A 17,204-nucleotide genomic window follows, 5' to 3' on the forward strand; every position below is an offset into this window, starting at 1 on the left:
AACACTAAAACAATAACTTTAATCATTTTTAATACAGCCATATGGGAACATGGTATATTGCACTGTAATCAGATTAGCTAATTGTTTTATGAACATGTGTAAATCTATCATCTTAGCATGAATTATTTCATGGTTAAAATGTTGCTTTACAGGCACCAGTATCAAAAATCTTTCATGCATTTAGTCATTGTAAAGAGATATTTTTTAACGTTTGCAATAATTCCTGTTCTCACAGGTGACTTCGAGCCATGCCAAATACATCAGATGGGACATCATTCATATTGGCTGCATATAGTGACATGGGAGACCTGAGATATTTAGCTTTTACAGTTTTACTGCTGTTGTATCTTGTGATCATCTGTGCTAATATATTGCTGGTATATGTGATCTATGCAAACAGGAGTCTGCATGAGCCCCAGTACTTTTTACTCTGCAGTTTGGCAGTCAATGGACTGTATGGAAGCACTGGCTTGTTTCCATCTTTGTTGTTCAACATTGCATCAGGAAACTATACAATTTCTAGAGTTCATTGTCTGATGCAGATCTTTTGTTTGTACACATATGCGATTGTGGAGCTGACAAGTTTAGCAGTGATGGGTTACGATAGATACCTGTCTATTTGCTATCCTTTACAATACAATATGATCATGTCACCATCAAAAGTTCATAAGCTTATTTTGTTGACCTGGCTGTTTCCATTTGCTATTTTTAGTGTTTTCTTCTTGTACTGTATTCAGCTACCCTTGTGTAACTGGGTCATCAACAAGGTGTACTGCGACAATTATTCATTGATCAAACTCGCCTGTGTTGACACTACCATAAATAATATATTTGGAATAATGTTAATAATTGTTTGCATCGTTTTTCAAAGCCTCATTATCCTTTATTCATATATAAAGATTCTTTCGATTTGCCTGAAATCCTCTAGAGATTCGAGCATTAAGGCGCTGAACACCTGTATTCCCCATCTAGTGACCCTGCTAAACTTTGCAGCTGGTTGTGCATTTGAACTAATCCAAAGCAGATTTAACATGAGTCACGTGCCTTACATGGCTCGTGTAATATTATCAGTTTACTTTTTAATATTTCCTCCTCTTCTGAACCCTATTATCTATGGAGTAAGGACTCAAGCCATAAAGAGCAGATTAAAAATAATGCTATGTGAAAAGATAGGGATCCCTGTGACTGAAACACAGAAGAGGATCAAATGTAATCCCCTAAATTAATTTTTCTGGTACACTGTATTTTTTTTCTAACAGATTTTAGCTTGCCTAACATGAAACATGCATTACTAGTACTACTAGTATCCAAATTAGTTCTATAAACTTTGACTTGTTACAGACTGAAGATAATTGCACTATTAAAGGTCTGCTGGTTATATACTTACTCTGTCACTTGTTTCATTGTTTCTTCTAAAATGATGTCACTTGTCTCTCAGTCTGTAGTATGGTATGTCACATAATAAACCTTATTTTTGAATAATTACTACATGCATAGAAATGACCCTCTATCTAGCTGTGAACCCAAGTCCTGCTTAGCTAGTATCTTAAAATAGTTTCCAACAGACACATACAAATCACTTTAATGGCATTATATGTAAAGACACTGAGTTTGAACAGGTGTTGTTCAAGAGGGGCAAGATGAGTGAGAGAATGGCTGAGTACTGTTTTATTATTGTTTTCATTCTCATACAGTCTCAGTCCATCTGGTCCATTTGAGCAAAGAAGTGCTCCCTGCAGATTTTTCCCCAACCCTGTTTGATTCAGTTCCATGATTCGGTTCTGAAGAGAGGCTGCATTGTGATAAAGAATGAAGAAGCTTCTGACACACCCCTAATGGAGCTTCTACAGTACATAACTTTCCATGTGTTTACCACAGAAACATACACGCCAGTGCAGAAAAATAATTGTCTGCTTTCTACACTGTTAATTCAGAACTAAAGATCTCATATTTGAAATGAGGAACACATCTTACATCAAATCACATCACTCATACAGAGTACTTATGAAAAATATTGGCCATATCTCGACTACATTGTTTTACTTGTATTGTACTGTAGATTATATAGTTCGATTAAAGACATATACAGCAGACTGTTGCTAGTCTTATAGGCTCTGTGGTTGTTGCAATATTGTTTATATGATTCCAGTTTCTAGCACTGATCATTGAAAAGAATAGCTCAGAAAATAAACAGCAATAAAAGCATTTACCGGTTACAAGTTATTTAACATACTGTATGATTTGCTTATTGAATTAGATTTGTAACTATAATGTACTGTATAAAACTGCTTCATAAAGCGTACATATGTGCGCATAAATAAAACATATTTGTAAATTATAACAAAAATTTTGAATCCAGGTCTAGTTTTATGGATTAAACATCATGCTGATAAAATGTGTCCTTATATACAAACTGCACCTGAACAATTGGTAATAGCAAACAAATATTCAGCCTTCTAAATTTCTCCAAAATTCCTTCATGAATACTCTTTACACAACTGGGTATAACAATTCCCCAGCAGTGACATTGTGCACCGTGGTCATCATTACGTCACCTGTCATAACGGGTTTCCCTGGACATTTTCATTTCAACAAACCAATTATAAGTGTGGTTTGTTGTTCAGGAATGAAGTATATAAGCACAACACGTGGAATACTTCTCAATGCAGACTCTGGACACAAAAGCTTCTTGGTCAAAAGGTAAAGGTAAATGGTGTTTTCTTGTTTCTTTAACCCATGTACTACCTTGGTCTCTTCATCTGACTCAGTCTGCGTACTTTTTACAGTTAGACCAGATATTCTGTGACTGTATACAGGACTAAGCTGTGAGTGCAATGCAGTGTGGATAATGTAGATTAATTAAGTACCTTTATTTCTTTATGGAAGACAGAGAGTTATCTTTGTCAAATCCATCATTTTTAATTATGATGTTCTTTCATAATTAATTATGGATCAATGCCTTCTTTTGTTTTGTGTTTCTGTCATGTGAAATATTATCTTAATGTAGTAGAACATTAAACAGCTCTTTAAAAGAGCCTGTCATACAATGTAAGCATAAGTGAGTGATTCAAGAGATGTAGTATTACACTTCTTATTAAAGATAGTATAGAATACGAGCACTCAATTGCAATACTACTGTTACGTCCCAGTGTGTGGTCCATGTGTGTTTTGTTGCTATGTTCCACACTCCCTGACCTTGATTGTTCTCCCTCCCCCATTGGTCCATTATTACACCATTGTTTCCATATGACGTCATCATCAATCAGTTTTTCGACCAATCAGAACTCAGCTCATTTAGTATATAAGTTGGAGGTTTTCAGAAGGAAGGGGCCTTTCGTTTGACTTCGGTCCTGCTTGGCTCAGCTTCATTTAGCTTTTGTTTTTGCTTTGGCTTCCTTTCGCTTCGTGCGTGTGTTTTCGTATAGCTATGGCTTTGTTGGTTTGTTGGTTTATGTTCGTCTCCTCGTACTTTTCGTTTGTTTGTTTATCCTTGTTTCGCCATTACCTTGCCCTAACGTGTTATATCAACCTCTGTGTTCTTTTGAACCCTGTTACTTGTGTCTACTCTTGTTTTCCCTTATTGGTATTCGTAGTTCACTTGTGTATTTGTGTAAACTTTTGTGTTAAGAGTTAGTAAAAGTTGTCGGTTACGTTCTGCACACGTTGTTGATCTCTTTATTAGTAACACTAGTTTAGTATGGGTGAGTGTCGTTTGTTTTGTATGGTTTTGGGTAGTGAGTGAAGGTTAGCTAGGGCGTTTAAAGATGCCGAAGTGTGTTTCGGGTTTTCTTTTGTAGTTAGGTCAGCTTTCCCTCCCTTTCGTAGCCACTTCCATTTTGTTTGTTGTTTTCTTTTCTTTGGTACCTCTCTAGTTCCCTCTACCTGTGTGTTATTGTGTCGTATATTACGTATCAGTCACTTATTCACCTTAAAATAATTACTTTTGGCACCAACCGTTGTTGTCACGCTTCCTAAGTCCCTCACCTGCATCCCAAAATTATCCTAAATGTTACACCCCTTTAACCCTAGACACTTGGGATTATAACAACTACATAGAGAATAACAACGGTGTCTACAGTAGTTAATAGCAATAATAGTTTGCAAGTATGTTTAATAAGCAAATACTATCTCAGTGAACCTCATAAACACCATGCAGTTTATTAAAATTTGCTCCATTGTAATAAATCTTTCTGTTCCTCCCAAAGCTGAAGACCATGGAGAACTCATCTCATATCACATCATTCATACTGGCTGCGTTTGGAGAAATTGGACAGATTAGATACTTCTACTTCACCATTACTCTAGTAGTGTATGTTGGCATTATTGTTGCCAACTCACTTCTTATAGCAGTGATCGCTGTGGAAAGGACCCTGCATGAACCCATGTATTTCTTTTTGTGTGCTCTGTCTGCAAATGAATTGTATGGAAGCACAGCTCTCTTCCCTTCACTTTTAGTCAACATTTTGACAGAGCTCAAAGAAATTTCTAAAGGTAAATGTATTGCGCAGATCTTTTGTTTGTACACATATGGATTAATAGAGTTTTTAGACTTAGCCGTGATGTCTTATGACAGGTATGTGTCCATCTGTTACCCGTTGCACTACAACAGAATCATGACTCCTATAAAAGCAGGTGTGTTTCTTATATTTATCTGGCTCTTCTCTATGGTTAGATTTGGTATCACTCTCATCCTAAGTGTGCGCCTACCATTATGTGGTAACATCATAGAGAAGGTTTATTGTGATAACTATTCACTAGTCAAGCTTGCCTGTGCTGACACTACTCTTAATAACATTTATGGGCTGTTTGGTACATTTTTGTCTATAGGTCTGCCTTTGCTGATCATTTTTTATTCTTATGCAAAAATTCTTAGGATCTGCTTAACTTCACCCAGACAATCCCAGATTAAAGCTTTCAATACCTGCAGCACCCATTTAGTATCTCTTGTAAACTTTTCAGTGGGATGTCTCCTTGAGGTTATTCAAAGTAGACTTAATATGAGTCACATTCCCTATGAGGTTCGTATACCTTTATCTCTGTACTTCTTGATATTTCCACCTCTCCTCAATCCAATTATTTATGGAGTACGAATAACAAAAATAAGAACCTCATTTAAAAAATTGATATCTATGAGAAAATTAAATCCTCATTGAGGCAGCACAACTAATATAAAGATAAATTAATTTTGCAAAACATAATATTGTTTTTCTTCCTCTTTCAAATGAGATGAGAAAATGTAAAACCACATTTTTATTTATTTCATCTGCTCTGGCATGTTCCTATGGCATGTTGAATCTCTCAGCTGACAAGGCCCAGAGCCAACTCTGTCAAATTAATCCCGAATTCTGCTGCTCAGCTTCAACTTTCTGTTCCTCACTTTTCTCTTTCTACTCTGTTGCTCCAGTCCTATAACTTGTTCCCAATTGCTGCCTACACCTTATTCAGAATTCCAAAACTTCCTATCGCTTTTACAATCACTCTTCTGCCCAGCTTCAATCTCTTATCTCTCCTTATATGCTTCTTTCTCCTCCTGTTTCTACAGACTTTCTGTACCCCCTCTCCTTATTCACACTTCCAGATCCCTTTCATTCTTCACCTTCCCTCCTGCTTGATGAAATGAGCTACTCACAGAAATCAGAATTGTTCAGATTCTGAGTGCATTTCATTACATGCTTGAAGCTCATGTGTTGTGCCGCACCTGTGATCACTCATCTCTCTATTACTGTACATACAGTATATAATTTTTGGTATAAAATACCTTTGCAAACCCAGAATAAGTATTACAAGTGCAAAAGGGCAGCAGGTGAATCTTGTTCTTACTACTGTATATAACCTGTCACCATCCATCACCTGACCAGCCAAGGATAATAATTAATTGGTTCGCTGATATAAACACCAAGAAGTGGAGGTTTCTAGAAAGCTGAGAGCAGATGAGGAGACAAGAAGCAATCAAAAGAGCATATGAGTTATAGTAAAGAATTCAGAAAGCATCATTTGAACTCTGCATGTTGTTTGTAGGCAGTACGCAGCTTCCCTGACTGACTGATCTGACAGCAGAATGTAGGATTCTCGCCTTAATGTCCTAGTTTAACCCCTGACCAAAGATGATCACTGGACTCACTGGTTTGGTGAAGGTAAACAACAGATCATGACCCCAAGGTTTCTGGAACAGAAGATGATGTAATAGGTACAATGTCCTCATTCTTTTCTCCTGCTGCTCTTTTACACCATTTTACACTTTATTGCACTGATATTTTAATTTCTCAGTCTGGTTATGTAACTTGCCAACTGCACTTATTCATTATAAGCAAGATATTCGTGCTTACACACTACCTGGGTAATACCTCAGTTTACATGCCAGTTAAAATTGCTTAAAGATATTCCAGAGGCATGCGTTTTATTATACTATTTACAGTTAAAACATCTTTAGAAAACATTTTAACGGTAGTTGCTTAAAATCTTATCTTTTATTAGTATGTCATGAAACATAATTGTATATAGCATGTAAAGTAACATAAATGTTAATTGATACACTTGGTATAAAACTTAATGACCTCATAATCCATTATAGAGCATGATCTTTTGTGTGTGTTCTAAGTGAATCCAAAAGTTACAGATGAGGCAAGTACTGGATGAAATAAAATGTTCATGGAGTCTCTTTCAATATTCTACAAAGTACATTAGAAATATTATTATTTAAATATCTAATTGTTTTGGATTTTTATACATCCATGGCTAAATAAGTTCTGACATGCAAGTGAGTCACATTTGTATTAAACATAGAGCAAATATGTCTGTGCAAAATGATGTAAAGATGGTCATATTTGAGATTTGTTGAAAAACAAATCAGCTTTGTGATTTAAGAATCACAGCAGTCTCGTTTGTCGTTTTCTGATTTCCTGTAATGAATGATTAGTGGTTTAGTAATGTAATATTCTGGGGAGCTCTAAGTAAAACAGTTTTCCTTCTGTGATGTTGTATTAATTGTTCATCATTTTGTCACCTGGCAATAAATTTCCCTGGACATTTTTAAATACCAAACTAATTACAGTTGGTGTTTTCTTGTCCAGAAATGAAGTATATAAAGCACAACACACGCAAATATTTTTCAAAATGCATGCTAGATACGAAACCTTCTGCTCCAACAGCCTCGCAGGTAATGTTCTCTTATCAGGCTACTCTTTTAAAGTTTTGCCCTCTGTTTCTGCCTCTCTCTGTCTGTGTACTTTTTACAATTAGTACAGAAAATCGGTGACTGTGAAAATATGAAGCTTGATGACTATGATGCCTTATATACATTCATAGTGTTGAAGTTCATCAGACATGTAAAGGTTGTTATTTGACCATTATGTGAGTAGCAGTGATCTTTGTAGGGGTTAAGGTATATATATTAAATGCATTAATGATAGTTCAACTAAATCATTTTGTTAAATTTAACTTTGCCATGTCTAAATACAGTATTAATAGGAGACTTAACAAAGACAGTTGTCTTAAATGTTTCTTTTTCTGTCTGTTTTTCAGACGATATGTTTACCTGTATATTTATTACTTTGAAATTATGGAACACCTCTTTGTGTTGTATTTTTTAAATGAGTCATTGTCCAGTAAAATACGTCTTTAATTGCTTTAATATATATCTTTAATTAATCTTTAGTTGTCGTAGAATATCTATAATTACTTAATTAAATAATTATTTAATAGTCATTATTACATATTGTAGACGTGTTGTAGGATTGTACAAAACAGCTACATTCAATTGAATCAAAACAGGGAAGGCGGCAGCGTATGATTTTTGAACACCCAAGCAGCTTAATGAACATGTTCCATTGAACTCAACTTTTCTGCTTCTCTCACAGCAGCGGACTCAAGTCTGAAGATCATGGAGAACTCATCTCACAACACATCATTCATACTGTCTGCATATGGAGAAATTGGGCAGATTAGATACTTCTGCTTCACCATTACACTAGTATTGTATGTTGGCATTATTGTTGCAAACTCACTTCTTATAGCCGTGATCTCAGTGGAGAGGACCCTGCATGAGCCCATGTATTTCTTTTTGTGTGCTCTGTCTGCAAATGAATTGTATGGAAGCACAGCTCTCTTCCCTTCACTTTTAGTCAACATCTTGTCAGATTTCCATGACATTTCTAAATTGAACTGTTTTATTCAAATTTTTTGCTTGCACTCATATGGATCTATAGAGTTTTCAGATTTAGCTTTGATGTCTTATGACAGGTATGTGTCCATCTGCTACCCATTGCACTACAACAGAATCATGACTCTAAACAAAGCATGTGTGTTTCTTATATTTATCTGGCTCTTCTCTATGGTTAGATTTGCCATCAATCTCACCCTTACTGTGCACCTACCATTATGTGGCAACATCATAGAGAAGGTTTATTGTGATAACTATTCAATAGTGAAGCTTGCCTGTACTGACACTACTGTTAATAATACTTATGGCCTGTTTGGAACCATTTTGGGTATAGGTCTGCCTTTACTCCTAATTTTCTATTCCTATGCAAAAATTCTTAAGATCTGCTTAAATTCACCCAGACAATCCCAGATTAAAGCTTTCAATACCTGCAGCACCCATTTAGTATCTCTTGTAAACTTTTCAATTGGATGTCTCTTTGAAACAATTCAAAACAGATTTAATATGAGTCACATTCCCAATGAGGTTCGTGCAGCACTATCACTGTACTTCTTAATATGTCCACCTTTCCTCAATCCTGTTATTTATGGGGTAAGAATAACAAAAATAAGAGCAACATTTAAAAAGTTCTTATGCATGAGAAAATTTGCTCCTCAGTCAGACAGTACAACTATCTAAATGTAAAATAAATTTAGCAAAATACTGATTTTTTTATTCCTTTCTCCAAAGGTGAGAAAAAAAAATGAGGCAACTTGAGTGTTATTTCTTCTGTAGTACACACCTGATATCGGTTTTAAATAAAGTTAGTGATGACTAATCACTTTTCAAGAAACACCCTGGGATTTTTAAGGACCACAGAGAGCCAAGAGATCGGTTTTCCATTTAAATCTGAAGGTCACCACCTCTTTTACAGAACAATCCATATATTGGGACACACACTAATGCTGATAATGCAAACAGATAGGGGGATTCTCTCCATCTCTTGTTTCTGTAATGCGTGGTGCCATGGGGGTAGTTGGCACCGCATTGGGCATGGTCAGGCTCCCATTCTCCCATCACACCCCTTTATAAGCTCTTTTGGGCTCCTTTTCTTTATCTTACATGCACTCTCCTCAAAAAGCGGTGATCACACTGACTCCCTTATCAGGGTAACAGGATACATGACTCAACATTACTTCTGGAGCCCTTTGACTTTAGAGTCTCAAGTTCACCCTGTTGTCCTCACTGCTAGGAACCTCCTGCTCCCAGACACCAACGCAGAGCCTCCTGCTCCTACTCCATTAGGTCACTGTTTCACACTCAACCAGTACCTCAGACTCCCAGGTCTGCCTCCACCCTTGACGTTCTCTTCCCAGCACCACCAGGTTGGCTTGCACAAACACTACCTACATCACCGAGTCTCTTCGGCACTACACACCGTGCCAAGACCCAACACACTGTCCCTCTCTAACACACACACACTCACAACCCCTCTGGCATCTCACTCTTACCCCCTGGTGTTGTGAACTCACAGCTGCCAGCGCACCTCACATCATGCCCAGCCACCACTGCACTATCTCCCAGTGGGTGTAGCTAGACCCTACTCACTTCCCCGATACCAATGTATTGCTAGGGGGAGGGTCCCTCTACCACACAACCCACTCTGGTCCACACACACTAACTTGCTCATAAAGCGGACACGCCAGCCCTGCTTTCACACCCTACAGGATGCTGTCCCCTTTAAATCTTTTGATGATCTCATAAAGCTCCGTTTCTTCCGTCAGTCTCCTCACAGACTGACGCTTTCACTCTTTTCCTCGCAGGCTATTCATCTCACAATCCCTTCTCCAGCCCCTCACGGGCTTTCTACAGCGGCTAATCAAGTCTCTGCTCACTCATTCTTTACATGGCCGCACGCCCTTCTAACATCGCCCGACTAGTAGCGTCTCACACCCGCTACTGCCCTGCTTCAGCCCGGCTCTCTCATAGCAGAGCCTCCGCATTTCTCCTCTAACCACTGCAGCCACAGCAGGACTGAAGTCCTGCGACATCCTCCCCTCTTTTCCAGGAAGTATTTAGGCTAGTTTTAAACCGCTTCTACACCTGCCGTTCATTCACTCATTCAAGTCAGGTGTGGTTTCCACGGCAACGCGTCTTCCTTAATCCGGGGCTCCGCCCCCCACACCAGACAATTCCTGCATTGTACCCCAAATGGAAAACAAATGGCCAAAAAGACTTTGGTAATTTTCTTTCTTGCTACATTATAACTTTGACATTACTTTAATAAATATACTGTATTTATCTGATAATCTGTGATTTGCTGAGATACTGTACAGTGCAATATGCTTATTGTGTTTATCTGATACAGTGGAGTATTAAAATTCACTAATTCCTGTGCACTGTAGGTGTGAAGTAATCAACATTTTTTCATCTTAATAATAATCACAATAAACTTTCTGAGATCCATATTTTGCATTCCAACTTTGTTTTCTCAACTCAATAAATTATTTAAGATGATACAGCACTGTCTCTTTTAGTTTTTTTTGCATTTCGTTTTGTTCAAATGAAATGTTTGCTTCATGTACTAGAACTTTAAATGAACAAATGTTTCAAATCTTACATTTCAAGACAGACATACAATAGTTTAGATATAAGATTATACAAAACAGTGGATTAAATCAAAACAGGGAAGGTAGATGTTGATTATGAAGAGCTTTGAAATGAGTATAATAATCAATCTTACAGTATCTCAATGACCCTCAGTTCAAACAGTTACATCTTACTGAAGCACTGATCCATTGTAATCCATTCTTGGCAGCTCTAGCTAAGACAGTTTTCCTTCTGTGATGTTGTGTTTAATGTTCATCATTATGTCACCTGGCAATACATGTCCCTGGACATTTTCAAGTACCAAACTAAAGTCTGTGTTTTTTTGTCCAGAAATAAAATATATAAAGCACAACACACACAAATATTTTTCAGAGTGCATACTAGATACAAAATCCATTGCTCCAGTCCTCCCATGTGTTCGCAATTGCTGCCCAGATCTCATTCAAATTCCTTCCTGTTACCATCCCAATCACTCCTTCCCTGCCCATCTTCAGTCTCTTAACTCTCCCTTTATGACTGCTCCTTGCCATTCTCTCTTCTCATCCGTTTTCCACTCTCGTTGTTCACATTTTCAGCACCTGTGATCTCTCTGCTCTCTGGTATATACAGTAATACCTTCGCAACCCCAGAATAAGTATTACAACTGCAAAAGGGCAGCAGGTGGATCTTGTTCTTACTATATTACCTGTCATCGTCCATCACCTGAGCAGTCCAAGGATAAAACCTACGGCTATAGACACCAAGAAGTGGAGAGATTTTAGAAATATGCAACTATTTAGAGTTATAACATCTACAGTATAGGTACCATATTAAAAATATATATATAATATATATAATACTTTTCTTTTGTTAGCCTGTTATAAAGCATAACTGTATATAACATGTACAGTAGCATACATGTTATTTGACACACTTAGTATAAAAATTCAGGACCACATAAACCTCCATATAATTGTTTACATATTTTTTATGCTAATTTGTGAACACAAAGATGCATTAAAAGACATTTGTCTGTTGCACTTTTATTACAGCTAAAAATTTTAAATGGTAAGGCAATAGGTGTATCATTAAAAACTGCTGGGCATACATACTACAGGCTTTCTAGGTTAATGCCTATTGCATTGGGTGTATCTTTTTCAATTATTACCTTGTCTGTTATCAAACCTGGATTGAACCCTTACCCTACCTGCAATGAGCCGAAGGCTAGATAGAAATGATAAAAGTTAGGAAAATCGAGTCCACTTTTGCTTGTTCTTGTGCTTAGTGTCTCAAATGAGCGTCAAATTAATCACAACTTTTTTCTTGACCAAATAAAGGACATAATTATTTTATATATATACTGTACTGCGTCAAAACATTTTATTAATCACTACTGGCATCATTCTTATAATGTAATTTATGTTTGGGAGTATCATCATTTTAATTAATTTGATCATATTTAATTAATTAAAATGATGGTATGGGCCCCATAAGGTGATACATATAGGCAGATGCCTCCATCCAGTCGCATCTGATTTAATGTGATTTAATGTTTCCTTAAGGATAACATCTCTAGTTCCAGTAATAATAGATTTTATTTGCAACCCAAGGCAGAGTATCTCCATTTTAAGTTGCACTGGATATACAAAACTACTATTAAAACGTGAAAAATTAAAAGGAAGAAATTCTGACTTATCCCAGGTAACCTTATATGCAGATAATTTACCAAAACTGTTAATGACATTCACTACAACTGAAAAGGACTTTGCACAACTGAAAGATACAGTATAATATTATGTCTTCCACTTTTAATGATGCAAGTTTTCTGATATACTGTACCTCTGTACTTTTAATCTGCACTTTTGAAAGCTACAATAAGTGCTTTATGGCTAAATTGAAAAGCAAAAGTGAGAAATCTCTGTTTAGTACCACTATGCAAATTAAAATAACTTTAGATGCAATTGTTAATCATCATTGATGGTTGTAGCCTACCGTACACTGTACAGTGAAATTTAAAACCATTTAGTAAGATTAGGACCATACAGTTCCAGTACATTAAAAAGGTAGCTCCATTCAGTTTTATGGAAAGCTTTTTCTGCATCAAAATGTTCAAATAGCAGGTAGTGGGTTAGTAAGGTTACCGTGGTGAAACTTTCAGATTAAGGAGTTTTCTTGTATTGTCTAAAGAATATTTTTCATAGATCCTGTTCGATCTTGGATGTATTAGCTTTGGCAGAGGTTTACATAATGTAGTTGGGTTGCCATTGATTTGCCAGAATCTTATTATCCACATTTATTAAACTCATTGGACGATAGCTACGGTCCCAAATAAAAGTCATCTTTCCCTCTTTTATTTATTAATGTCATTAAAGATTCGCTGAATGATAGAGAGGAAGTACCTGTTGACCGTATATTATTAATTGCCCATTACAGATGTGGACTAAGCTGTAAAACTGAACCGATAAGAAATATTGATATATAATAAACGTGAAAACTTGTATGTCTCATACTGATAAAACCCAGCAGTGAAGCCATCTGCATTTTTAGGCAACATATTACATCTATTAAAGAAATAGCTTCTTAAAGAATAATCCGTTCTTGTGCAAATTAAAATGGTGACCCACCTCTCTTTTATGAATTACCATAAGCCTGAACTTCCTAATATTGGCCGATATAGTTTAGTGACAGTGTATCGATTTTAAATGGGTTTCTTGCATCATCGGCACCTTGCACATTCCCTGTCACAGTGACAATCATCCACCTCAACACTAAATATGAATGGAAGAGACTAGTCATTGCATAGTAACCATTATAAAAATAGCTATTAGCTCTATGACCTAGAGTGTGTCATCCTGCAAATTCCTCATCCCCTTCCCCCACCTGAATTACCTCTCAAAACTTTCAATGTGGCTCTTAGTGTAGGGGACCATTTACTTTATCCCACTCTCATTAAACCAAAGGAAAGTGAAAAAAAAATATATGGACATGAGGGCGGAAAAAAAAATGAACTAGTCATCTCAACATGGGCATGCTTTTTAGCAAACTTGGTAGCAGCAAAACGATATCCTGAGGTGAATTACGTTTTCCTCACAGCCAAGTTGTAATTTGTAGTCTCGGAAGAGCTTGGCATTGAGGTATGATTTAAACATTTCAGATGTAGAAGTCACCTTTTCAAACAGAAACACATCAGCTGCAGACATGGCTTGGCCCCTCATCAGACTAACTTGAACCTGTGTCAGTATGTCCCGATGCAAGCATTTAGCTTCACGTTCGTGTTCACTCACAACTCTGTAGAAATTGTCAATGTAATCCTCAAGGTCTTCAGGATTTTTAGAACACTCACTCCTATTAGTATCCGTTTTAATTTAGTAAAGGAGCATATTTTCACAGCATATATTTGGGTGAGATCAAGAGTAGGAGCTCTGCAATTTTTCTGTATATTATAAGTATGTTATAAGCATTTCCATCTCTATATCTCATTTCTTTTGGACTGAATGCATTCATGGACAAATTAGCCCTCATATGCCCTCATACTGTATGCCAGTGAATCAATTTTTTTGTTAAGCATGTAGTTAATACTTCTGTATGCAATGATGTTGATGTGAAAAGGTATACATTTTCTTCATTTGGAGATACGCAGACAAGCAAGTCAGCTTCGTGATTTCAGATTCACGGTTGTCGTGTTTACTTTTTCTATTCTGAAATGATTAGTGGTTTCCTGATGGGATAAGCTTGACAGCTCTGGGTAAAACAGTTTCCCCTCAGTGATGTTGTGTTTAATGCTCATCATTATGTCACCTAGTAATAAGTTTCCCAAGACATTTTCAAGATCTAAACAATCTGGTGTTTTTTTAACATAAATGAAATATATAAGTACAACACATGAAAATATGTTTATTCTAGACACAAAACCTGCTCCTCCAACAGGCTTTCAGGTAATGGAAATGGTGCTGTTCAGTTCTTTGTCTACACTCATATCTGTCTCCCTTTGTTTCTGCCTCTCTCTCAGTCTGTGTACTTTTACAATTAGCACAGAAAATCTATGACTATGAATCTGTGACTAGACAAAGTGTAAAATTCAATGTAGAATAAACATTAGGCACTGCACTGTATTGGTACTGTAGGACATAGGAGTTTTCACATTTATTATATATTATAGAATATTATATTATATAACATTACTTGACTTTTGTTTTCTCAAAGTTAATACAAAACTCAATAAAAAGATGGACTAAATAATCATCACAGCAGAAGAATAAAATGTCAATTTAAAAACTATTTCTCTCTTGTTTCTAGAGTTTAGAAATGTCTTTGTATTGTGTATCTGTTTAACCTGTTTAATAGCTAAAAAAATAATGCAAAGTTGTAAGATCACTTGTATATAGTCATAGTACTGCAATCCTTAATTAATCGAAATGTGAATAGCAGTGGCACAAAATCTCTATAGAAAAAAGGGTCAATAAATTAATTGAATTCTTCAATGATACTTTAGCTAAACAATTTAGTTAAATTTAGCTTGTTCTTGTCTATATATTAATGGGAGATTTACTGTAAGACAACTGACATTGTGAGATGTAAATGTTTCTTTTCAGTGCTATATGATTTTTACGAAACTACATTTAAATATGTTTCTTTGAAATGATGAAGCACCATTTAATTTCTTTTTCTTTGTGAAATGAATCATTGACCACTTAAATGTATATCTTTAATTTCATTTATCATCTTTATAATCTTCTAAGAGAATTTTGAGTCATACTGAGTTATACTGTACATAGAAATGGTTTAAGCTTTTATGAAACAGTAACATTCAGTTTAATCAAATATTTGAGCTTACATATTGCTTTAATAAATTATATCTTAGTGGTTACTTTTAACATGCAGCTTACTAAAATGTAATCCATTCTAACCAACTTTTCTGTTTCACATACAGCAGTAGACTCAATGCTGAAGGAATGGAGAACTCATCTCACATCACTTCGTTCATACTGGCTGCATTTGGAGAGATTGGACAGATTAGATACTTCTACTTCACCATTACTCTAGTAGTGTATGTTGCCATCATTGTTGCAAACTCACTTCTTATAGCAGTGATCGCTGTGGAAAGGACCCTGCATGAGCCCATGTATTTCTTTTTGTGTGCTCTGTCTGCAAATGAATTGTATGGAAGCACAGCTCTCTTCCCTTCACTTTTAGTCAACATTTTGAAAGACATACAGGAAATTTCTAAACTGAACTGCTTCCTTCAGATTTTTTGCTTGCACACATATGGATCTATCGAGTTTTCAGACAGCTGTAATGGCTTATGACAGGTATGTGTCCATCTGTTACCCGTTGCACTACAGCAGAATCATGACTCCTACAAAAGCATGTGCATTTCTTATGCTTATCTGGCTTTTTATTCTGGCTAGATTTGCCGTCACTGTATTACTAATAGCACGTCTACCTTTGTGTGGCAACATTGTAGAGAAGGTTTATTGCGACAGCTATTCCCTTTTCAAACTTGCCTGTACAGATACTACTGTTAATAACGTTTTAGGGCTCCTCACTATGTTTCTGTCTGTAGGTCTGCCTTTATTTCTCATTTTTTATTCATATGCAAAGATTCTTAGGATTTGCTTAAAATCTTCCAGAGAATCCCAGGTTAAGGCTCTGAACACCTGCAGCTCTCATTTAGTATGCTTGGTAAATTTTTCAGTTGGATGTCTCTTTGAAATAATTCAAAGCAGATTTAATATGAGTAAAATTCCCTATGAGGCTCGTATCCTGTTATCAGTGTATTTCTTGATTCTTCCTCCACTGCTCAATCCAATCATTTATGGAGTAAGAATATCAAAAATAAGAACAACATTTACAAAAGTTATTATACACAAGAAAATTAGGTCCTCGCTCTTACAATAGCAAAACACTATGAACGGAATTGTAAAAAGATAAACGTTATCATCACCATGTCATTATTTCTTATTTGAGTAGAAACTGGGCTTATCCGAGGTTCTTTTAACTTACTTACATTAAAAGAAATATCCATATATGAATGTGAACAATTTTAAGACAACAATACTGATCAAATACAATACTGTTTTGTGCATGGAAGCTTCCACACTGTAATTTAAATGATAATTATCCAATAATTATCCAACATGCTGTAAATAATCCAATCAATTATTAACATTTCAAAATAAATCCAAGATATGAACGAGGCTTAGTCAGGAGTGAGAGAAAGCACTGAACAGGATTCTTGTTCAGTGGAAGAAGATGGTCAGTCCAGTAAAGGTGAAGGGTCATAGGTGCTGTCTGAATACATTAGGTGAGTCTTGAGGAGATGCTAGGCAGACCTTAGGGGTGAGGACTACAGTCACACATGCAAGTGAGGATCTAAAAGAATAAAAGATGCGGATTGCATTGATGTTTCCAAATGTTGGTGTTGGAGATCAAATGAGATAGGAGAGACATTACAACATGAAAAATGCTCTAAGCTACA

The 17,204-nt window shown here is 36.2% G+C and overlaps 3 protein-coding genes and 1 pseudogene across 3 annotated transcripts; all 4 read left to right on the forward strand.

Annotated features, from left to right (window-relative positions):
- The first annotated feature begins 245 nt into the window (after positions 1-245).
- LOC148830137 (olfactory receptor 51E1-like) lies at positions 246-1,226 on the forward strand. Its single transcript, XM_088921706.1, has one exon. It carries the CDS (start codon positions 249-251, stop codon positions 1,224-1,226), a length of 978 nt encoding a protein of 325 aa, XP_088777832.1. The 5' UTR covers positions 246-248.
- A 2,985-nt stretch (positions 1,227-4,211) lies between these two features.
- On the forward strand, positions 4,212-5,167 carry LOC148830138 (olfactory receptor 4B13-like; annotated as a pseudogene).
- Positions 5,168-7,876: 2,709 nt separating this feature from the next.
- Positions 7,877-8,836, forward strand: LOC148830139 (olfactory receptor 4B13-like). Its single transcript, XM_088922071.1, has one exon. The coding sequence runs from the start codon at positions 7,880-7,882 to the stop codon at positions 8,834-8,836; it is 957 nt and encodes a 318-aa protein (XP_088778197.1). The 5' UTR covers positions 7,877-7,879.
- Positions 8,837-15,678: 6,842 nt separating this feature from the next.
- On the forward strand, positions 15,679-16,624 carry LOC148830140 (olfactory receptor 4B13-like). The gene is given in 2 exon segments (XM_088921711.1): positions 15,679-16,007; positions 16,009-16,624. Coding segments are annotated over 2 exon segments (945 nt in total).
- Positions 16,625-17,204: the final 580 nt, after the last annotated feature.

The sequence above is a fragment of the Atractosteus spatula genome, chromosome 7 (assembly GCF_055471065.1).
Source record: "Atractosteus spatula isolate fAtrSpa1 chromosome 7, fAtrSpa1.hap1, whole genome shotgun sequence".
Classification (NCBI taxonomy): domain Eukaryota; kingdom Metazoa; phylum Chordata; class Actinopteri; order Semionotiformes; family Lepisosteidae; genus Atractosteus; species Atractosteus spatula.